The sequence below is a fragment of the Perca fluviatilis genome, chromosome 10, assembly GCF_010015445.1.
Source record: "Perca fluviatilis chromosome 10, GENO_Pfluv_1.0, whole genome shotgun sequence".
In the NCBI taxonomy this organism is placed as follows: Eukaryota; Metazoa; Chordata; class Actinopteri; order Perciformes; family Percidae; genus Perca; species Perca fluviatilis.
The window spans coordinates 15,497,472-15,522,793 of record NC_053121.1 but is presented as its reverse complement, the minus strand read 5'-3'; the positions used below and the strand labels follow the sequence as shown (position 1 = coordinate 15,522,793).

At 39.8% G+C, this 25,322-nt stretch overlaps 1 protein-coding gene across 1 annotated transcript in view; it reads left to right on the top strand.

The window, feature by feature from the left end:
- Positions 1-6,033: 6,033 nt before the first annotated feature.
- Positions 6,034-25,322, top strand: part of ctnna1 (catenin (cadherin-associated protein), alpha 1) — a 75,342-nt gene continuing 56,053 nt past the window's right edge. The window contains exons 1-4 of the mRNA XM_039812894.1: positions 6,034-6,196; positions 7,029-7,148; positions 8,958-9,227; positions 12,334-12,537. Of these exons, the coding sequence (XP_039668828.1) occupies positions 6,038-6,196; positions 7,029-7,148; positions 8,958-9,227; positions 12,334-12,537 (753 nt within the window). The 5' untranslated portion in view covers positions 6,034-6,037. The remainder of the gene's footprint in view (positions 6,197-7,028; positions 7,149-8,957; positions 9,228-12,333; positions 12,538-25,322) is intronic.

Genomic DNA, 25,322 nt, shown 5'->3' with positions numbered 1-25,322 from the left:
TAGGAAAGCTGAAGACATGAAAGGGGAGAGAGAGGGGGGAATGACCCTTATATACTGTCTATGGGAATGACATGCAGGAAAGGGCCGCAGGTCGGAGTCGAACCTCTATATGCCAACTGAGCTATCCGGGCGTCCTCTTTCTCTTTTAATCAGTCGGTTAATGTTGTTGAAAACAAGTGAAGGAGCTTTCTCAGAGAGAGAGAGAGAGAGAGAGATATCTCTCTCTCTCTCTCTCTCAGGCTATTTATTTCAGATAACTTTCATTTACATTGCAGCTGTATATTTTCAAACTGGTAAAGGAAACCCTGTCTTTGCATTTTATTTTAATCACATTCTGTTTCAATAAAAGAGCTTGTGAAAAGTGGCTTTGACTTAAAACTGAACATTTAGCCCACTTTGTAAAAAATATACAGAGCTATATTGTGTATCGCCATTCAGCGTTAACAGCGACGCGAGGAAAAATTCGGGTGCACCTAAATTTTGTGCTGGTGCACCTAAATAAAAAAAGTTAGGCGCACCAGTGCAACCAAGGCAAAAAGTTAGTCTGGAGCCCTGTTAGGGCTGGGCAATAATTCAGTATTATTGTCTTAAGTCAACAATATGATTTGGAAAATACAAAAATTAGGTAATGTTTTTATTGTAAGAGTTTTTTTTCTGATGTAATGTACAACATCAAAAAGTTGAATAGTGATTTACATCTGTTGGAACATATTCTTATTAATATTGTGATAATTCCAACCATATTGTTCAGTCCTAACCTATATCCCTTCCATCCATCCATCCATCCATCCATCCATCTTCGTCCGCTTATATCACTTGCCCCGTCAATATAAATCTACTATAGTCATCCTATTACTATATAAACCTGCCTTCACTCTTTTGTTTGTGCGGTGTCTGACCTTTGATAGCATATAGTCAGCTTGATTTACTTTTGTTATCCCATTCAAACCCGTGACAAAAATGAGTCCTTTGTGGATCTTTGTGTCAGCATGTAGGACATATTAGTTTGTAGCCTCTGCAGCTGAAGTGATCTATTCTGATGACAAAAGCCATCAGCATAATGGTGGTGGGGATTTGTCTGGCATTTTGTGTATAGGGTTATCTGTTGGGTTACTTAGTGGAGTACCAGTTGTGGTTGTGTGACAGAATTAACAACTTGTGCATCTCGAGACCTGAATCTGCTATCAAATCACAAGCTAATTACCCAATTAAATTACTATTTGGCTTGCGATAACGGATTCATAACCACCACACTCGCAAGTCTCATTTATTCCTCTCTGCTCCGGATATCGGACTGTCTTTTGACACACTAGCAGACCATTGAGACCAGGGGGTTATGACTTGAGGGGGGCTGTTATCACCTTGTGAAGCGATATTTGTGTCACTATGTTTTTTCTCCCCAGATGCCCAGCGAGTTAGATGTCCCCTGCTCGAGCTCCGCTCTGAGTAGTTGGGAAGTAGATGACATGTCTCTAGATAGCCTGTGCAGTGCTCAGTGCCCAGGAATGTTACTGTAGTTGTGGCAAGCTGTCACTGGACTGGAATTCACTGACTGTTGTTAGCTGGTGCATCCGCCTGGCTGTCAGCTATGCCATGCTGCTCAGTGGAGCGTGCCTAGACTGATAATACGGCTATTGAGTAAAGTAACACCCCCATCCCCCTTGATTCAGAAAGTATTTTCCACCCAGCTGTGGCTTACCAGCTGTTTTTAAAATGGGAGAAAAAAAAATTCTGACATGATCATTAAGAATGACTGTACATACATGAAAAAGCATGTTGAAGTGGCTAGTGGACAAAGTTTTTTTCCCACCATTTTTGAAATTTAGTGGATGTTTTTCTCCAGTTAACATATTCTCGGAATATTTTAAATCCTATTTTATTTACCCTACGCATCACTAAAACCATCAAGACATTTCTTACCCCTTTTTAAAGACTTTCTCTATACGCAGCCCGTTCGGTCTGCTTTTGTCCTTGTTCTCTCTGTGTTGCCCTTCCCTCCCTGTCTGTGTCTTTGTTCTCCTGCTGTGCGGTGGGCTTATTGTGTGATATACATTTTAATCATTTCATCATGCACTTGGTAGGCCGCAGGTGAGCGTTAGATAGATGAGAGTTTATTAAAGGAGCACTGATCACTATCTGTCCCCTGAAAATGGCCTTATTGATTTTGTTCACAGGGGGGAATAACAGCCTTAGGTGCGGACTGTGTTTGAGGTCCGTGTTGTCGATCATTTGCACAAACTGCTTTTCTGCTCTCTGTCGGAGTAAAATGATCAGAATCTGTGTGAGGTCCCTGTTCTACAGGTTTGGTGGTGCAACTTTTTTCTCTTTAAAACATTGCTTACCGAATTTTTATTGGCAATTGCTATAATCAGTCAGTCACACAAAAACCAAACAACACCTGTTGTTAGTTTCTCAATGTGAGGTGCTTTATTTTCACATCACTTTAATTAAAATACCTTTTGTGTCTTTTGTCTGTCACTCTGTTGTGGAGCTGAAAGTTGCTTAATTGACTAGTCGATTGGCAAAAAAATGATCTGCCACTATTTTATGAATCAACTTATTGGTTCTATCATTTTTCAAGCAGAACTACCAAATATTCCCAGGTTCAAGCTTTTGCTCCTGCTGATAGCTTGTTATTGATGTTTGATTTACCAAGCCGAATAGTAGGCCTGGTCAATTGTTTATATTTTCAAATCATCCAATTGTGGGTACTCGACATCGCTGATATGCGGTCTGATCGACAGGCTGGCAGCATTAGACATGTAATTGGACATAACATATGTGCAGCGGCTTCCCCTAATCAGTGAAACTAGCTGCACGGTCTTGGCTGTCCTGCCTCCTGCCTGGCTGACGTGGAGCGGTAAACTGATAGCGTCTTGCTTCGGTAGCTTGACACAGTTGATTTTGTCATATTCTTCCTTACAGCGGCCAAATAGCTGCTAACATTTAAACCTACACTAGTTCACTCAAGCACTCGCAGCTCCTCCTGCTTTCAGCGACTTTCTCACTAATCCATCAGTTGTGTACACGCTATGAGCTCCGTTAGCTACTTTAGTTTAGCAGTTAGCGATGTCTTCTCTCACTCTCCGGCATCCCTGTTGATTAGCGTGTCAAATGTTTTAGCTATTGCTCTGCCTCTTATAGTGATAATTGTACATGTAATAACTGTAGTTTATTTGCCGTGTTGGAAGCGAGGCTCCGCACCAGGAAAACTCTATCGTTAACATAAGCTGCTGTAAGCTAGGCCTCAGTAGTCGGTGCTGACCTGATCTAGCTCCTGTTAGCCGTCCCCTAGCAGCAGCCGGGAAGCCAGGGAGGCCGATTGACTGTCCTAAAGAAGCATAGCCCGTCAGACGTCAGATCCGTGGAAAAGAGATGGCAAGCGGGTTTGTAATTACTGTAAGGATTTAAAGTTCACTCGTTACTCGTGCTGATTAACTTGGCTCAGCGGGTTGACTTACCACTCCACCAGAAACCTCTCTAAATGAACAGTAGGCGCAGATCCTAGATATTATTTTAACATCTTAGTTCTGATAGTAAGTTAGTTAAAATCACTTTAATATAGACGTAGGAAAAATCAATCGGCGATATATGATTTCGTCGCCAATCGGCACAAGCCTATAGTCCAGTCACGCCTGTAACGTTGCAACATTAGCCTACACTTGTACTGGTCTGTAAAGTTGCATGTAAGACATTCACTAGCTTGTTGATTCACAGTAAATTGAAGGGGCACATATTTGATAAACAATACATCTTGATTATAATTGAAGGCTTTCTTACCAATAACATCTTTATGCAATGTAGTGCTAGTAATAATAAAAAAGAGGTTTACAACTATACTTCTTTACCTCTAAGAACTTTTATTCTTTGCATTAATATGTCCACTATTTAATACATAAAATAAGTCATGACAGACTAATTAATCTTGTAATAACTTTATCACATATTATATTAACGAGCATTTATTGAAATGCTGAAATAAAAATCCGTATCACTACCAGCTGCAACATGATTATTCAATAGATAGTTATTTAAAAAAAAAAAATTGTTTTGAGAAGATTTATACCACTCGTCCATTTGACAAACCCCAATTTCCAAAGCAAATGCTGACTTTCAGTTCTTTTTTAGAGGTGGCATGAATGCAAGTCAGCGACTAGATTTAAACATAGACAAACTGAAGCAGATATGCTGTAGTCGCTGCAAATGATGTCTGCTCAAATTGAAAATGCTTCTACTTGAGTGAAAATATGTAGTTATTCTGAGTTGCATGACTCAATGAATGTGAAGACACGGGTGCAGAAAGGAGGTGGTCTAGAGGGAAATAAGAGAAACTGGAGTTTGGGATACATTTGGAATTCAATCTGTCTGAACTGTCACGCATACAGTCGCCTTTTGTTCTTACAGCAAACATCAGTTGGGGGACTCATTGTTTGACTGCTTGTGGTCAGAGCACACAGAAAACATTCCAGAGGTCAAAGCCAAGAAGTCACTTAACGTTGTGTCTAAATACAGCATCCTCGTTATCTTGGAGTGATAGAGTACACTGCCACTTTGACGTTGAATGGAAAAAGCACTCTGCTCTTACTCGTCACTATTCATATAGTCAGTTTATAAGATTTAGTAGATATTGTAATCCATTTTTCAGTGTTGCCTCTTTGTTTTATGAAATACCATGCAGCAACACTTTGTTATATCCCTAAACTATAACCTATTTTCTTTGAAAGCATCCACAATTGTCTAAACCGTTTACCATGTTTAGTTTCGTGGAGGCTGGAGTCAATCCCAGCACACAGTCAATAAGAGCAAAAGTACACCCTCTATCATAGCATGTCTTTGTAAGCAGTGTTGCCAAAAGAGTAAAGCTGCTCTATATACATGATTGTCATAGAAAAAGTATTTAGCAAGACAACAACTGATGAGAATGATCTGCCGCTAAACTAGTTTTCAGTCTTTTTTTTTTTTTTTTTAAGAGAAATAAGAGAATCACTTAGTGTACGTTACTGCTTGTCGTGTCATTGCTTCAGTCTCTATAGAGCTGTACCACATCATATGAAATTGGACAAGATATGTACTTTTTTTTTTTTTTTTTTTTGGCTTTGGATCTCAAACACAGACGTAGCTGTTATAAGGCATTTTTTAGAGTTTAAATTTGGCTGTGCCTCCACTGAAGTAAACTATTTCACGGATTTACTGTCTTGTTCATAATGTGAGCTTACAAAGTCTATTTGTGTGCCCAGTCAACTGTGCAGGTCCATCCAATGTAGGACAAAGCGTGGTGCTGGACAAACCAGACAGTGAGCCCTTTGTCATGGCTGTGACCTCCTTTTTTTTATATATATAGAGAGAGCTGTGTGTGCACGTCTGTGTGCAAGCAGAAATAATTACTGGACATTGAAGAGGTGTGTGTGTGTCTGTGTGTTTCTTTGTTGCTCTGTGTGACACGTGCTGACCCTAAGCAGGCAGGAGAACTGCATCAGATGGTTGCCTCTCTCCAGATGTAGACTTCTGTTGCAATTAAATTGAACGGACTGTGACTGCTCTGACTGCTGCTGTCAGCTTCTGTAGACTACTACTACTACTACTACTACTACTACTACTACTATTACTACTATAGGCTAATAATACCTAACTACTAATAACAAAGTTGTATACATGAAGGATTATGTCTTATTTAATGGATAGCAAAGGAAGGCAGTTCATTGCATTGAAAAACAATTATTTTATGGGGTTTTGCGATACATTGATGTACCGTTTTTGTGTCTCATATTTTCATATTACAACCTGTTGGTGAATCATATGCCTTGGTGATGATAATGTTAACCGCTTGACACTAGTTGGGAAAACTGCTTCCTGGTCGCAGACAACCAGGGATTAAGTATTCCTTTCAGCACTATGAAAGCTAATTCCAAGTGGTTCAAAGCTATTGATGTTTTTTGCTGGTTCAAAAGTCTGTTTCTGAACCGTTTTCATTTTGAAGTTTCAGTTTAAACCTCAGATTTAAAGCAGATGCTTTGTTTTGTCATTCTCAGGAGAGTCAATGCGGCAGGCTTCTGGAGAATTTGCAGAAGACCCCTGCTCATCTGTGAAGAGGGGCAATATGGTTCGAGCTGCCAGAGCCCTCCTGTCGGCAGTCACACATCTGCTGGTGCTGGCAGACATGTCTGATGTCTACAAACTTCTACTGCAGCTTAAACTGGTGAGATAGTTACATCCTTCTGTATGTTATACATTACAAACAGACTTAATCATAATTTCAGAGAATAAAATCATTCCCCTCAATAAGAAAAAAACCCATACTTTGTCCGTTTTATCAACAACAGTATTACCAACTGATATATATCAGTACTGCATACTACCAACCTGATACTATGGATGACTGCATTAAGGTATTAATTTGATTAAAGCATTCACGTGGGTTGGACCAATCCAGTTCACCCAGTAGTGCAGATTTAAATGAGTTGTCTAATAATGTCCACAAAGATCTGTGGTAATGCATTTCTTGGTCTACTCTGATTTGTAAGCTATAGACATACTTTAACCAAATGGGCCAGGTCTTTTGAATAGCTCTTTTGTGTCACCATGTCACAGCAATTAACCCAAATGTCTGTGCTTGTTTTAGCTGGAAGAAGGGGGTGGTAACAGTTTGAATAAATGTTTCCTTTCTTTGTCAGTATCTCATTTTTAATAAATGAAAAAAAAACGGAAGGAAAAAAAACTTGTAAATGTATCCCAAAAAAACCCAAACTTTTCACCTCTTGAAACTTAAGATGACAAGCAAGTTATAATCACAAATTAAAATCGCAGGTCGATTGATCGGCTTGATTTTAAGGCAATTTTAAAAATTGCCCTTTGAAATCTTGATGTGTTAGCCCTAGCTTACATCTGGACATTATAAAATAGTGCAGTTATATTTCATGAGTTACATGTTAATATTGTTCATATTGATTATTCAGTTTGTTTAAATTTGCTAACTGGCAGTAAATAACTGTATTTGTGAGTATTTAACTTTTTCAACCTTCTCGGCTCAGGTGGAGGAAAATCTTGTGAAAGTGCGCAATGCAGGAACAGAGCAGGACCTTGGGATCCAGTATAAGGCCTTGAAACCAGAGGTGGACAAGTTGAACATGATGGCTGCCAAGAGACAGCAGGTAATGTACAGTTGGCAAACACAAGTGACGAGTTTAACCCCTTAGCATTCTGCCCCCTTTTTTCTAGAGGGGTCAGGGAGGGGACAGGGATGTCTAGGGGGTGATAGCAGGTCAAGATATTCCACATAGAAATGGTATGCAGCCTTTGAAAGCTGGGAACCTGAGGATCAATTTGACGTGCCAGCTCAACACTGACATTTATTTATAGTCATCAAATCAAAGATCTCACTGAATTGAAATGGCTATACTACATCGTCACACATGAAAACATTTGCTCTCATTGAATTCACAAGAGTCTCAGTCTTCCAGTCATTTACATGTATACAACTCCAAGACCACTGTGTGCAGAAATATTCAAATACACCATTTAGAATAGGCGGAAATAACACTGCATGAGAAAACCTGCATTGGATTAGCATAAAGTGGGCATGTCTGTAAAGGGGAGATGTGTTGGTACCCATAGAACCCATTTTCATTTAGATGTCTTGAGGTAAGATTGTAAATGGCCATGCTAGTTTTTCCCTCACCAAAATGTAGACTCACTTTGGAGCATTATTCAGCCACCTTCCCGCCAAGCTAGCATGACATAGTTGGTACCTATGGATTCCTTAGATCATTACGACCGCAGACAAAAAGTTGTCTGGGCCCATCGGTGGGCCATTGGATTGGCAAGGGGTTAATTGGGTTGGGAGGTTATCGGGTACCTGAATGGGTGTTGGTGGTCTTGTCACTCATTACAAAATATGCTCTCCAACCCACATAGCAAATAGTAAGTAAAACAATGAGAGGGAGTAAACAAAAAGAGTGCCCCATACTTTAGCTGGGCGATTAGATGCAGTAAGCATGAACAATCTTCTTATTACCAATTGCAGTGAAGTGGACCGGGAGTGCAAGAAAAGAGGAGCATAAAGGCTTGACTCTAAATGTGACAAAACCCATTTCATTGTGATGAGAAATGGCATATTGTTTTTCTCCACTATGGTGTTAAGTGGTAGTAAAAAATAAAGTGTTTTATGCTGCATTTTCCAGATGAAACGGCTTCATATGGTTCTTGGTGCAGATCCAGAAAAAGCACACACCTGCGGTGTAGTTTATATTTATGGGCTTGTAACGGTACACACATGCCACCCCAGTTTAAGAGTCACAGCTCAGTGGGAGTTTGGTACAGTGGAAAAAAAAATCCAATGCAGGCTGGGCTTCCAGCACCGGCTTTTCATTTGCGCTCGTCATAGTGTGACTGACTCGCACGCCGATCAGCTTGTTGTGCTTACCTCAGGAAATGATAACGATCTATACGTCTAAAAATTTTATTTGGTTCTGCATGAAATGCATCAATCTACATACCGTGTATTCTGCGTGCACTAGACCCTGACCCCAGTACAGTGACAGTTCAGCCTAATATTTTAGTAATGTTTTTAAGCTATCCTTCATGGCCTGTGGTATACATCGTGCATGGATGTGTACGTGTTTCTGGTCTAGGAATGACAACCACAGTGATTGGTAGTACTTAAATGTTTAACTACTAGTTTTACACAATACTGCCACCAACATCACTATCTTCTCTCCTCTCTTCTATGAAGATGTGTTTGCAATATAATGCTGAGGTCTGAATAGCAACGCATTAATTTGCAAAGGCATACTATAATGGCCTGATTATGACTGTTGTGTTACCTCAGGGGACAGAACTAAATCTGGGTCATCTAGAACAAACTCTGTCACATTTAGTGTCTCCATAAGGGCATGACCGGCCCATTTTGAATCTAAAGTACACTAGCACCCAGCCTCCTGCTTTTCATCTCATTCTGCTAGGAGCTGAAGGACGTCCACCACAAGGACCAAATGGCTGCTGCTCGCGGGGTGCTACAGAGGAACATCCCCATGCTGTACACAGCGTCTCGTGCCTGCCTCCAGCACCCTGACGTGGCAGCCTATAAGGCTAACCGTGACCTGATCTACAAGCAGCTGCAGCATGCAGTCTCCGGCATCTCCAACGCCGCTCAGGCCACTGCCACGGAGGACTCAGCTCTCAGTCAGCCAGCAGGGGGTGGAGAGCTTGCCTATGCCCTCAACAATTTTGATGTAAGTCAAATGAGTGGCTTACAAGTCACAACCCATTTGCCTTTTCTCACTTGTCCAGCCAGACATCCAGGTATCTGCCAGATTATTAAAAACATGAACTTTAAAATGATATTTTTCCCTATAACCGTCTGGCACAGTTCCAAAGGTATGACGAAACTATTTATTAACAGATGGACGAGGGCTTGTTCACAAAGGTTATAGCCAGGTCATGTGTTTGCTTGAAAGAACTAACCCAACTCAAACAGAAAATGACTAAACACTTGAAGGGCTTGGGGTTGGGGTGGAAATTAGGATAAGATATGTAGTCAAATTGGGACATGGCTTTGGGATACATGTAATATGTTGAGTCACTACTACTTCATTCCTTGATTTGCTTCTATGTCAAATGAAGGAGATTTACACAGCTCTAGCTTTCAGAAAGAGACCTGCATTAGGCTATAGCTGTACTTATAATTATATTTTTTAAATAACTTGAGTTAACCACTTCTCTGGTAGCTACAACAATATTTTATTAGGTTTTTAGAACCGACAGAAAAAAACTGCATTACAGCAATCGCATATACTGGATGAAATAATAATAAAGAAAATATAATTTATTTTGCCCAATTTTTTTTTTTTTTTTTGAATTAATTTTTAATTTCTCTATTCTTAGTTAACTTGCTCTCTAATTGCTCATATTGCTGTTATGGAGAAAGAAACTGCAGTTAGCTTCAACTGCGAACTGAACTTTTAAGACCGTATTTTAAAAAAGGTACCTTAATTTTAATGAGAATATGAATCTACAAAGGTATAAGAAACTTATGACATACTAGTCCTCATAATATTGACATGAAACAACATCAAGATAGCAGCTGGATAAAACATTGAGATAATCATCCTAACACTGCCTGTGGTGATAAATGCAAAGATGATTAACCAGAATTTTCTTTTTTTTTTTTAACTGCTTCTGACTTCTAAAGAAAACCCTTTTGTGTTAATCCTGCAGTGACATTGTTTACCCACATGGTTGATGCAGTCTGCATGCTCATGTTTTACATGTCCATGGCCATATGAGGCACAGTTTAATTAATCATGGCCTTTTGTGGGAATCTTAAAAAGGTGGTTATTGCAAACGAAGGATTTTCTAGTGGTGGAGAATGGGACGCAAAATTTGTTTGATGAAGACGAGGATAAACGACCTTTGTAGTAAATAGATGTTTATAATAATTACCTAATGATAGGTTCTCAACCAATTAACCGGATACCCAGTTTCACACATGTAATTTGCACTTACATGTATAATTCCTCTGTGGACATTGACGACATGACTGCTGTGGTCAGATCTATGCTCCTGCTCAAGTGAAACATCACAAAATAAATTGAAAATTTTCACTTTGTACAGTTAAAAAAAAAAAAAAAAAGAATATTCTTATATTTAACCTTTTATTTAACCAGAAAATCTCTTGAGATACAATACGTCTTTTTCAAGAGCAACCTGGCCTAAATGGTAGTGTACGATGGGTATCACACTTAAACTGTAAAAACAACGGACATAGGATCAGTGACGTCGCCCACTGATTTGTGGCCTGCCGTTTTGAAGCCATTTTTCAGTTTCAATTGTTGAAATGGCAATTTGCAAGTTTTTGTATTCAGCAATGAACTGATGGCCGGCCACTTGTGCTAAGTGGATTAGTTGTTGAAATTTATGTTACACTGTTATAAACTATAATAAGCATTTTTGCTCTGACAGATGGTATGCCAAATGATTAATCTACATAAAACAAGTGTCAACTATGCAGTCTCTCAGATCTGTTGCATCAGTGGTTATTTTACAGGTAGCCACGCGGAAAGTCACTCCCCAACAAAACTCACACAGGCTCTTTCCGGACTAGCTCCTTTCTGATGCCCAATTTCAAATGCAAGGCAAAATTAGCAAATGACTCACCCCCAATCCTGTCTGTCTCTCTCTCTCTTTCTCTCTCTCTCTCTCTCTCTGTTTCCTCCTCTGTGTCTTTCTCGTGTGCCTGTTGCCATGGTGATAAGACACGCAAGCAGAGGAGGTCAGATGAGACAGAATGGAGAGGGCTGCCTAATAAACCACAATTCTAACAGATGAATTGTTTAATATTTTGTAGCATTTGCGGAACCCCATAGTTTGTCATTGGGGAATTAGCCTTATTTCTTTAGCCTGCACAAGCGTCATTTAGTCTCTGCAGTGCCTCTCCAGCATTTCAACTAGTTGCCTCTCTCAGCAGGCTTGCCCCTGTAAAATCAGACATTTAAGTGTTCTCTTTCATCCTGCAGATATGAAAGAGAGGACAGTGGTTTAATACACCACTTCTGTGACTCAAAAGAAAGAAAAGGCTATAAAATCAAAATAATTTCACCAAAGACACACACACACACACACACACACACACAAATCTTGGAAGGCGTAAGTACTTTTCAGAACTGCATTATTCATGGTTTTCTGACTTGGATTGTTGTTGGATTGTGTTGCTTGATATGAATTGTTTGCTTCTTTTTTTTCAACATTGTGCTGTATCACAGAAAACATTAAAATACGTTGATATTGTTATTCCTCTTAACTTTTTCTTCCAAGACGTGTTTAAATTTGAAGGGGATTTGTCTATTAGCTTTTTTTTTTTTTTTTTTTTTTCTTCTTCTTTTAAAATCGGTTAATAGCCAACCTTTGGGCGCTTAATGTCAAACTTTCAACTGCTACTATTAAAATCCTTTATATTTCTTTATTACCCACACTGGCCTGGAGACATCACTTTGTGCTCAGTATGGTGCTGTTTCATTTAATTGAAGGCTAAAGTGACCTTACCCTAATTCCCTGGTTGTACCATTAATTAGTCAAAAAAACTGTTCTGTACTTTATTTCGCTGCTACTGTAGACCTAGTTAGTCTTTTGGCCTATGGACACAAATGAGACAGCTGAACACATTCTTCCCTTCATGTTTTTTTTTTCAGCCACACTGTCAGTCTGTCAAATCAGCCTTCCCCTTGCCTGCCAGATTTCTCTCTTCGGACTTGTAGAGGGAGAGATTAGTGTACTATAATGCCTTTTTAGCATTTTTTTTTTTATCCCAGTGTAATTTCCCATCTGACCATTTCTTTACAGAAACAAATCATTGTGGACCCGTTGGCGTTTAGTGAGGAGCGCTTCCGTCCTTCCCTGGAGGAGCGTCTTGAGAGCATTATCAGTGGTGCTGCCCTCATGGCCGACTCTTCTTGCACACGTGATGACCGCAGGGAGCGCATTGTGGCAGAATGCAATTCTGTGCGCCAGGCTCTTCAGGACCTTCTGTCGGAGTATATGGGCAATGTAAGTGTCTTACCTTTCTATTTCCTACCTGTTGCCATCACACTCACCACCTACTCTGTATCCTCAACACAACAGCTCTCTTAATTTAATTTTATATTTGCATTTTGCCTTCATTGGACAGTTGGACTGCAACATGTGGTCAAAAGACATACATAAACTTAGAAATCACTACTAAGCACTACCTCTAAGTTGAACTTAGTCCGTTTTTAGATGAGGTTAACTTGCTTTACAAATGCTTTCATACTTGCATACTGCTAGGATCCATGTGAATCCTGTCACTTACCTGTACGAAGCCCTGTGGAAAAATCGTAATGGTTAGATTTTTCACCGATTTTAGTCAATTCCGATATTTTTTATTTTTTTCTTCCAACCACTTTACAGCACACACATATTACAAAACAATAGTTATTTTCTATCTTTTCTTTAATAGAACATTGAGGGGGGGGTATGTTGAACACCAAAAAGTAACGTTACCTGTAGGGGTGCACGATTCAGAAATTGTCACGATTCAATATTGATTTTTAGGCTCAAGATTCGATTCAAAATCGATTTTCAATTCAAAAACAATTCTCGATTTAAAAGAAGAAAAAAAACGATTCACACAGTATGTAAATGTAGTTACTTTCCCTATGTGATTGCAGTAGACATACAATAAAAAAATTTAAAAAATGATTCAGATCTTTTTTGAATCATAGAATTTTTTGAATTCTATGACTCGATTTTGAATCCTTAGAGCTTGAATCGCGATTCGAATGTGAATCAATGTTGTTGTTTTTTGCACACCCATAGTTACCTGAAAACGGCGTGTTGTTTCTTTTTAGCATCTCACATCACACTTTCAGTCACTATGGCCACTACGTTTTACACACAGTTTAACAACAAAACTAAATGCAGATTAAACATTACTACGTCTTTTTATGTTGGTTTTGAGCGGGATGCACCCCCACTAACCTGGAAAACTGTTTTAAAACGGTAATGTTATTACAGCGTGTCGGAGGAATACAGTGGGGAGGCAGAGGGACCGTCACCGCAGCATTCGCTAACGTTAGCTTCTTGTCTCATCTGGGGTCTGATAAACAGTAAATTCACCAAATTCAGTGTCCACAACGCTATTTTCCAATAAACTGTAGCGGTCATATTTTATAGGACCCGCTGAGTACGGATTTCATGTCAGTAGTTGAGTTCAGTAGAGTACACGCCTCTGCAGAGTCGTGTAATTACAACTTTATGACTTTTCATAAACCACTGAAGGAGCGGCGGTGCTTGGTGTACATAGCGGAAACCCTGTTGTGCGTCTGCCCTACTTACCCCGCCACGGGGTAAATGGAACCCCTGCCTTTAAAAATAAAACTCTGCCTGCCTCTATGAGAATTTAACATAAGGGTGTACTTACTTATGCCCCCTGTATTTTAAGGAAGAACATTTTATTTATTTACGATACATTATTCATTCACAAAGAAAATCGGTGTCCTTAAAGGTTTTTTTTTTAAGTAAAGCATTAAGATAAATTTCCAAAAGATGATTTTTTTTTTATTCCTCTTTTTAGTCAACTTTACAATAAGTTAAATTAAAAAATATTTTTGTTGCATCTCTTTTCGGTGTTGTAATTTGTAGATGTCCCTAAGCACTCGTCTGTCCCTAAGCACTCGGTGTTTGGCTCGAGGTCATGGTGCGAAGGACCCTAGGGTGAATTACTCCGAACCATCACTTTAATATCAAAATTGCCCTCGTCGGATTGATTACAGCTACCTGCTGTATGGAGAGTTATTTTCTCTCACGCAGGCGCAGAACGTACACGGTACTTGGCTGTCCGCTGTAGTCTCTGTGGTGTGTTCCAGTGCTAATTTTTTTCTGTTGGCCAGTACACGGAACTGATGACAATATGTCTATGTTTTCCGGGGCTACATGCAAATCAGGGTCGGTCCTCCTCCAGTCCAGAAGGAGGGGCAATGCACCTGAAGCTGTTTGGTAAAAAGCCAGAAGGAGAATACCTCATGCACTTTAGCAATTTAGTTACAATGATAACTATGCACTATACAATGATTTCGCTAGCGTTAGCTAGTAACCATTTAAACGAACACAACACAAACGAATGAATCCTATATATGAACTATGAGTGAGACAAAAGTTTTATCATCTTTCCAGGCTCAAACTCAACTCGATTGCGAAACCCACCAGACTCCATTTAAATAAACAGCAATTTGATCATCGTAAAACACACTTTATTCAAAGTCGACAAACATTTGAACTTAATAACAATGTCTTTGTATTGCTGAACAAATAAGTTTTTCCAATTAGAACAACCGTATTAAGTAATACATTGTGATCCTGAAACCCCCAAATAAACACTTAATTCACCCATTTACATGTGGAATATATGTTGGCTCTATACACGCTAAAAGTATTTATTTAAATGGAGTCTGAGTTTGGTGATGCTGATTTCAGTGCTGTTTTTGGTTAAACAAAAAGGATCTTACTCTCCAACAAAAAGGTCTATCTCTGTAGGGATCCTTGCCATAATGTTGTCAGAGACGGAAGTTGACACTGCACATTTGCCCTATAGGATTACATTGCAGCCCGGTTTGCGGCTACCGGTTACAGTGATCTCGCGCAATACTGGACCAATTTTATATTAGTCACTTAGCCACCAATGCATGGGAAAATATGGTTCAAGTTGAAAATCACCAACATTACTATATATTATTTGGATACAGCTCTGTTTAACCGTTGCCTGAATATCCTCCCAGTAACAGCAGAATTTCAGAGTAAGCCATTCACCCACAGCAATGTGTCTTATTTATTACTATCTATGAGCTAGAACTTTATCTGTTTTCTGCTGTTCTTGCTGTCTTTTTAGAGGAAAAATCATAGAGTGCACAGCGTTCCCATTTCATTAGTGAAGTATTACAGTGGTCCTGTGGCTGTAATGGATGTCTGGCCAGCCAGGATGTGATAGTATTACAGATTCAAACGTTTATCCACACACAGCAATAATTCTGCCAGAGCACAAATATTTTAACAATGAATTTGATTTACAATTTGTAGGCTTAAATGGTGGCTGCTAATTTTAGCATGCCTGGCTAACTTGCTTACTACCTATTGTATTAACCTTCCTAAGCCAAGAGGTAACCTAACATCTAAATATTTTGTGGCTCTGTAAGTTATCATATAAATAGGACAATTTAGGACTGGAACAACTGTTGCATGGATGCCGGGCCAGGTTATCAACTAAAGCAGAGAATTGGGCAATGATTTAAGCCTGCCTGCTTAATAAGTGGGCAAATCTACACCCAAAAGTAATCTGTCTTCTTGACCCTTGACAAAACTCTCCATGAAATATCACTGACATCTTTTATGTATGCTTTGAGGGATTCTGCTAAGAAACAGAAACGGGTGCTATTTTTTATTTTAAAGATAATTTGTTGGGCTTTAAGCCTTTTATTGATAGGACAGCTGAAGACAGCAAAGGGGGTAGAGAGACGGGGGATGTTTTCACTGGACATTGACCAACAAAATGGCAAGCAGTCAAGTTTACATGTCATTTTCTCGCAACACTGTCCTGTCCATGCTCAGGCATTACAGCCATGGTTTGCTCTCATCCAGAACACTGCCAGTTTAAGGTTCAGGCTTTCATGCAGCATTTCTGGTTTGCTTCATCACAAGTTTTCTCCTTGAATGGACCTCCATGCCACTCATGTAGCCCTGTATGACTTAAGAACTTAGATTTACAGAGGAGCACATCTCATCAGTGCAGTGATGTGTAGACATGACAAGGATCTGACTACTCATTTGGCCAGATGAAGAAAACTGATTAGAAGCTTAATTGCAGATGTAAACATAGTGTGAAATACATAGTTTTAAACATAGTTTAAAAAACAGCGTAACTGCTGCTGTTACTTGAATGGGGCTCAGTAGAGAGGGGGTGCGAGACGATGTCTCTGCAGTTTATTCAGGGAGTTGGGGCAATGCCGCTAACGCACCTGGAAACTTTGGTTTTCATTTCGTACGGCTCACACCAGGTGTTAAAACCAACTGTACTAAAACACGGGGAAAAGTATTTAATGCTACTACGAAACATTTTTACAGGTTATGAATCTGTCTCAATTTAATACTGATAGAAGGCAGCGTAGCCCCCCGCGCAGACAGACGTCGGAGCTCCGGCCGAAGCATTGCTCTGTGTCCGTCAGCAGCGGCTTCTCGCTTCGCCGGCGGTCCCAACAGCAGCATGGTCACTGGGAGAGTCTGTTACAGTCTGGCTCTGCAAACGCAGATTCCATTAGCGCTATTCAGCGGAGCGTTCAGATCTAGTCAAATCGGCGCCAGCCGCAGTAGTGGCTGCAGTGGTGCCGGCAGGATTAGATTTCCTAGTATGCACAAAAAATGCCCGTCGAATGGGTTTACTGCGCCAGAAATTATCTACTATTTAACGTGTATGAGAATGTGCTCCTAGTGTGCTTTTATCATATCATAGAATGACCAGATCATGAAAATATTTTACTGAAGCGTTTTGTAAAAGAAAGAGAGAGGTGGATGCGCTCTGAGCAGACAGCTGTCGGTGAGCCTGTACGGAGATATGAATAACCTGATTAGGGCTGCAACAACGAATCGATAAAATCGATAAAATTCTATTACTAAAAAAGTTGGCAACGAATTTCATTATCTATTCGTTGTGTGGCGCAACTATTACGCCACTCAGTCGCGGAGATACATTTTTTTTTTTGTTGAGCGCAGAGAGAAGCAGCGCGATGCAGTGCGGAACGAAAGAAAAGAAAAAGAGCAGAGCGGGGGTAGAGGAAATACGGAGAGAGACCGGAGAGACCCGTAACGTTGTTCTGAAACACACGGCGGAGGCAGAGAAATCAGTACGACCTAAGTCATCCAAGGTGTGGGAGCATTTCACACTAAATAAATCAAAAACATGTTAATTGCAAGATAAGCAAAAGCCACACGGGCGCATCACGGTGATGAGTCAGCACCTAAAACGTAAACATTGGAGTCCTTGACAAGGAGGAAGGGAGTTCAACAGCACGGTAAAGTCACTACACAATCCTACAATCCTACTTCTTGAGGAACGTAACGTCCCTCCAGTAGCTCTTGTGGTGCTGGTGTTTACTCGTTATCCAGCTGACTAGCATGACAAGCTAGCGTTAGCTCGTTAATAACAGTAATAAAGCAGGGGTGGTATAGTTTGCAAGACTAAAGACACGTTTTTATTCACCTGCCTTTTTTGGCCCATTTATTTTTCAATCTGTTGTCATATTCTGTTCTTTGTCCCTTATCAGTTATTGTTGACAAATATATTAGTGTGTGGTGTATAAATGAACTTAACTTGCACTTACTACAATGATGGTAATAATTTAATGAATAAGTGTCTGTCTGTCTGTCTGTCTGTCTGTCTGTCTGTTGTCTGTCTGTCTTCTCTGTATCTGCTATTTGGGTTATTTACCTTTACACAACTATTAACTAAAACAAGTATGTATGTATTGAGTTGATCTAAATTAATGCTTTTTTGTTTTTTTTATCCGATTCATCGATTAATCGAAAAAATAATCGACAGATTAATCGATTATTAAAATAATCGTTAGTTGCAGCCCTAAACCTGATTTCTTTGTGTGCCATGTAAACATCATATCCTGAGATGATCAAAAACGGGATAAGCCTAATAACCGCAATATTCATGTCCATGTTAACACACATGATTCAAACAATTACATGCTAGCTTCGTCTGTGGGTTTAGCGATGCTCAGCGTCCAGCGATCGAGTCATAAAAATGAGCATTCCGATTTAATAGTGTATGGGTTGTTGGTGAAACAACGTGTAATTAATGAGAAAAATATTACTGTGAACAGAGCAGAGAGCAGAACAGAGCTGCTGTCGGCTGCTGCTCCTGTGCACGTTTATGCATTATAATTATATGCGTTGCGATGTCTCACAGAAAAAAATGTGCGTACAGAATTACGGCTCTAACCCGGTACTTATAATAGATAGAATTTATTGATTGGATAAGTGACTGTACCCCTGGGTTAAACTGTTATCGGGGAAAGGAAGGCTAACTTTAAGATTTGGGAAATAAAAATGTGGCAAATGTCTAAATATATAGAACACATTATGGCATAGGCCAAGTGCCCCCCCCCGCCCCCCTTTCCTGGAGTGGAAATTGTGTACTGTGTTACGATGATCATTTAACAAGACAAGAGCTTGTCTACTCCGCCAGTGAAAAGGAAAGGCGGGTGTGGGTAATGTAGCCCCAGCACTGCCACATAGCGTGGCCTCAATTATTCTATATTGTCATGACAGTTTGGCATGGCACGTGTGAGTGTAACTGTTTCTGCCACTTTTTATTAATAATGCATCTCTAGTTCCCAGCATCTGTCAGGGTTTTGTTTCACAGAAGAGAGTGATGCTAGGTTGCTTTGACATATTAAGCTACTGACCTTTAAATTCCTTCAACTTGAAGTGATACATTATTATGTAGACCTGCATGAAAAAGACTTGCCTGGCCACTGCAGTAGGACCCTTGCGTCCGCCTTCACTGGCCTTTTTATCTGTGTCTCTCACTATAGCCCTCCCACTCTGAGCTCGTTAGCATTTCCCTTACACTTTGCTTTCTCCTCGTTGAATCCTTTTTTCCGTTTTCTCCATTTTTTGCAATCTTTCCCTTCCAGTCCCGTTCTCTCTTGACAGCTCACTCGCGCAATCTTTTTTACCTTGGGCATCTATAGTGAGTGGCAGGAATTTAGCTTAACCCATATTCCTCTGTGCCTGCATAAGTTGCCGCTCATTTTAAACACACTGCCTATCTGATCCTGTTATGAGCTATGTGCACGTGAATGGTTTGCGATATGCGTTTCGTGGCGTGTTATGGATGGATATGAATTCTGAAACAGTGCCAAAACGCTCATGAGGATGGAGATCATTCAAGTTTTAAAATACTGGTTTAAAATGAAAACGTAGTAGTGTGGACGTAGACGGAGTTACCTCTAATGGGGATAAAGTGGGCATTTTACGTGCCTTTTTATTTGTGCTGCAACAAGTTTATAAAAGTTAGATATAGTGTCAATCCCACAGGCTAAGATTATAGTGTACATCCAGGGCTACAAAACTAACAGACAATGTAGTGGAATGTTTCAAAATGTTTTTAACACATTCTTTTGGAAAAAAAAAAGGGGAAGAAGGTTCAAAGGGGCTAGGCCTAATACAAGACCAGTGTGAAAGCAGTTCAATTTATCTAGTTGTAATCTCATCTAAATGCATAATTAAAACAAATTACACTCCCCACAATGTAACAGGGAAAAGATTTAGTGTCCCTAAGGCTTTTCGTATATTTACAGCCTCCATAAAACACTGGTCTGTCAGTAACAGCCTGTCAGGCAACGTTTCCCAGACCTGGCCCTTGATCTTTTGCTGGTGAATTCTAGGCTTTTTAATTGGCTTTGCTGGCAGGTAGATGAGATGCACCCCTTTCCACCACAACAGTTAAACAGAATGAAGAATCCCATGGTCTCACAAATTGACATTTTTGTGATTTTGTGACTGAAGTCTAACTCCTCTCACAGTTGTATGGGTGAATGAACTTAATCCATGGGAAACATGCTTGCAGCGGTTATAAGATTGTCTGTGGCTTTTGGTAATTGATGATTTTATTGGCAAATATAGCAATCAGATTAATATAAACATTTTTGCCTGTCTGATCTTTTCTCCTTTTGTTGCTCAAATTGAGGCACAATGTGTTGTCACCACGTAAAGCTGCAGTACTGATTTTAAGTATGCAATTTGCCTTCCATCCTAAAACGCTGTCTGTTTTGGCCCTTGGGATTACTTAATTCCTCCAAATATCCCTTTTTTGCAAACATGGCAGATGTGATGCTGCAGAGGAGTCTAATTCATCTTGCATTCTTGTTTTGAATTGGAGTTTTTTGAAGATTAAAAGGAAATCCTTCATTAGACCTCCTTGGTCTTCATATTCGTAGTTCAGGTATTTGTCCCATGCACTTTATTACATAATGCTGGAAATTTCTAGAAATGCACCGAATGCAATTTCCTTGGCAGATTGCGAATTTTATTTTTTTTTAAAGTCTGACTTGCCAATTCTGATTTTGGCCAATTATTCTAACTATAATTGACAGCATACACAAATATTTTTATAACTTTTTTTTTTAATGGAAAATTCAATTGTATGTTGATAATAAAACATTGCCTATTAAATAACTTACATTTTCTCTAAAACTGCACCAGGTTACAGTACTTTCACTCATAAACACATCTCAAAATATAAAAGTGCTCCCGGTTACTGTACACACAAAGTCATGGCCTACTTTATCTAACAGGTTTACTTTTTCCAAAAGAAACGTGTGTTTAGGCATATAAAAGAGAGTCAACTATTTATCATCCGTCTATGTATTTATTTATACAAAACTATTTATGAATTAGTATCTATTTACGAGAATGTAAAAGGTCCACTCCTGCGGCGAGGGGCGTCCGCCTGTCCCACACCTACTGACTGCGTACGGTGCAAGAGTATAGGCCAGAGAGACGCCGCACTGTTAGCGGTACAGCCGGTCGCTGCGATTACTCTGAGCAGCATGGATGACAATGAAATAATATATTTTAATGTTTCTTACTTTTCTCCAGATGGTCTGAATAAGTCGCTAAATTTGTTGCTAATCTCTTTTCAGAAATAAAGTTGCTAAAAGGCTATGAAAAGTCGCTAAATCTAGCAAGAAAGTCTTGCGGCACGTGTGTAAATTTGACTGGCTGATCAATCGGTGCATCTCTAGAATGTTTTACAATGGTCAGATATTTGAATTAGCCCCCATGTCACTTTTTCTTTAGTTGCGTTGGACTTGGTAACATTTCCATAATGCTTACCACACATCTGAAGTCTAAATTGAATGCTGTCACATTAACCTAAAGGTTACAGCACGCTCAAGGTCAAACCTGTAATAACAGTTTTTTTGCCACTTACCCCCAATTTCCACTGGCTGTGGAACGGCGGCAGAGTCATTAGGTTTCCAGTAAAGTCAATGTGTGTATTTCCGCTGACTGCAGAACGGCTGCGTTCCGACTGCGTCCCAGCTCCGGCGGTCCGCAGCCCTCCGGAGCAGATACGCAGAGCTTCTATTTTTGCCGGACGACGGAGAGCTCCGCGGCAATTCAGCACACGGCAGATAGTGCGGGACAAGAAGTCGAGCACAGAAACAAAAATAAACATCCGGTTAATTTTCAAAATAAAATACACCATGCTTACGGCGGATCATATTTCCCTGCACTACACCTTGAAAATACAGCACAGAGCTGTTTCTCCTCTACTCCTATGAATGGAAACAAACTGTTGTTGGTTTTGTGGTTCTGTTCTACCTGAATTCTACCTATTCTACAAGATTCCAGATCGGCCCATCTGAGCTTTCATTTTCTCAAAGGCAGAGCAGGATACCCAGGGCTCGGTTTACACCTATCGCCATTTCTAGCCTTTGGGGACCATAGGCAGGCTGGGGGAACACATATTAATGTTAAAAAACCTTAAAGTGAAATTTTCATGCCATGGGACCTTTTAAATTTACTATTTGTCCCACTTCTTAGGAGCACTGTAATACATTTATTCTCATGTACAAAATCAACAAAATGGTTATGCTGAATATTACTGTACATCCTGAGTTTTTCTTAGTCAAATAAGTCTGTTAAGCAGTAACTTCTTAACAGTGTTGTCCTCCAGCCAATGGCACAAAGGTTTTCAAAAATCAAAATTATAATCTGCTGATTGCATGTGTGTTTAGCTAGGGAATTCCATTGACTTGAAAGTGAAGTAGGTAGATTGAAGTGAAGTGAATTGAGCTGTGATGACTATCTCTGAATGGGAGGCAAACCACATCTATGCATGTTTTAACACATGCACACACATTCGCACACTAAGCTGTAGCAAGTCCCTTTGCTTTTATCAGACATCCCACTGACCTTGGCAACAGGAAATTACTGTTCACAACTCTGACAGTAAAGGAATTATATTCAATTTAATGGCAATGGAGAATGGAGATAACTTTATTATATTATTAACCAAATAACACCTTTTTAACTCCTTTTTTATTAAAAAGAAGAAAAAAAAGAGTATTTCTAACATGAGTAAATTCAACACATACTCAAGATGTTTAATTTTTATTATAGCATTTAACAATGTCCAATTATCCATTACCTATATCCTGTTCAGGGAACTGGAACCTATCCAAGCATACATTCAGCGAGATGCAGTGTACACCATGGACAGGTCCCCACTATATTACAGAGCTAAAACACACATACAGACAAACGGGTCCAGGCAGACAATCTAGTTCACGCCACGGGGAAGTATGTGTTTCCAGTTCACCTGACCTGCATATCTTTGAACTGAAGCACCTTGGGGAGAACACGCAGATTCCACACAGAAAGTCGCAGTCTGTGTTTGGACAAGGTACCTTCTAGCTGTCAGAAAACAATTGAAACCACTAGTGTTTATTAGGCAGTTTGGGGAGGTATTCAGGGTAATGTATCGATATTTGCGGTCATCCATTTGTTATGTACAGAAAACGTTTGTCTAGACTTGAAGTGGAGCTGTCAGAGCGGTTACTTAAAGCAAGTGCTTTCAGCAGTGTAGTTTATTAATGAAGTATCACATTCTGAACCATTTGCCGATAATTTAATATTATTGCTTTCCTGGGTAGTAGGCAGCAATGGTAGGCTTGTCTGGAGTGCCTGGAATTTTCTTATTTAGCCTTATTTTTTTATTTTTTTTTTAACTGCGCCAATTCATCACAAAGAAGGAAACAAGAACTAGAATAAATTTAAATATCTGGGGTATGTGACAGCAGACGTGAGTGCGCCACTGTCTGATGCCATCAGTCATGGATGCCGTCAGATTGAACACACAGGGCTAGATTTACTAACACTAGCGCAGTTTGCGCTGCGTCCGTTTATGCGAGTTCGGTAATAGCGCACGCTATGCTTCCACAGTTTGCGTAGTATTTATCAACCCTGACACCCATCAGGCAATCAGCGTCTTTCTCCGCCCACTATACCGTAAATTGCGCTATAGCAAAGCGGGACTGGTGCTATGATATGGCTGAGTGCAGACTGCGATATTCCCACTGCTGATGCTATGACTGTTTGAAATTATCCTGATGCCAATATTTGTGATGTAGCGAGGAGTTTAACAACTGCTGGAATGGGATGTGAACGCTGAGTGGGAGATTCAATTTCATCTTTGATTTCTTCCAGTAACTCTAATATTGCATGGCTGCTTGATCTGTAACGCTAAATGATGTTGTGTTCACTGACAAAGTGTGATTCTTCTGTTAAAAATATTTTCAGCCTCGCCTATGTCTTCGTCTTGCTCAAATTACTGTTGCCATTTCACCAGCGGCATAAAGGTCTACGAGGAAACTTCGATTGCGGCGGCGGTTTAAAGAGGCGGAGAATTTCCTCCGCAGAATAGAGGCGCTCTTACTGACAGTCTTTGTAAATACCATGGAATATATAATTAGGTGCACTTTGGCTCTATCCTCTCCACCTTTTGGGTGGAACTCCCACTTTCCCCACCCACTCCCCGAACGCATTGAAAGTGCAACTTGTCTCTCTCGCTCATGTGGCAGACAATCTGCGATTTTACCCAAGTGCGCCCTGTTTGTAAATAGCCCGCATCAGTTACGTCCGTCTTTGCGACCAATTAGCGCCTGGAAGCGGTAAAACGGCTTGATAAATCTAGCCCTCAGTCTTTATAGGTGATAGCAATGCTCTCCTACAATGGGTTAATTAGTGTTTGCTTTCAACTGTTAATGCTCAGAGGTTTGTTTGCTTAATATCTACTCTCTTGCATTCATCTTTAAAGTTTTGTCAATATGTAGTTGCTTTAAAGACTGGAGTTTGTTTGGTTCTGGGCTTAACATCACACCTTTCGCAATACTTTCTAGGATAATCACAGCTGTATTTGCTGTATAGACAACTTTAATCATGTCTTTAATGCATAGTTGCTTCAAACTCTTTTTTTTTTTTTTTTTTTTCAAGAATTGTTTTGTGTCTGGGTTAACGATTAATTTATTAAGAATGTTAAGATGTAGATGATCAAAATGCACTTTTTTTTTGTGTATGACGCAAAATTGTTATCTCCAAAAGATCAACAGGAAAGTTTAGCATTTTGCAGTTAGTTGGTTTGCTCATCCCTCTACTGTTTGCACTTGGATCCCCCAATGATATGGTTGGGGATTGGCTTTAAATGTGTTAAGCAATAAATATATTAGGGCGGTATTTGCCAATGAGAGTCCAGATCAATATGTCCTTTCTAGTAAGCATTTTCCAGCGTTACTGGAAGCCTCGTAACGAGTTTGTGAAGCATACATGGGCTCTGAGTCCTTGAGCCCTGCAGGCTACCGATGCCATGTAGTCGGACTCATCAGTTTAATGCCTCCCCCACCTGGGTACACTGCAGGTTAATTACTGAAGCTTGCTTTCTGTAGGCCTCATCAAAAAAGAGCAGGTAAAATTGAAGTGGTTCTTACATTTGGATTGCCGTGTCGGCTTACATTTCTCAATGTTTGCATCTTTTGAAACTCCAAACTGCTTGATACACAGTAAGTTGCCTTCAGATAAAGTTTACATATCAGTGAACCGGTCTACCTGAAACTGCCTACCTAAAGTTTTTTAATGGAAACGGTTATTCTTTCTTTTGAACATGTTAGGCTTGTTATGTGGACTTTCTGACAAATGGGAACAACTTGGATTAAAGATTTCTTGGTAGAGTTGTATTTTCATATATAATATCT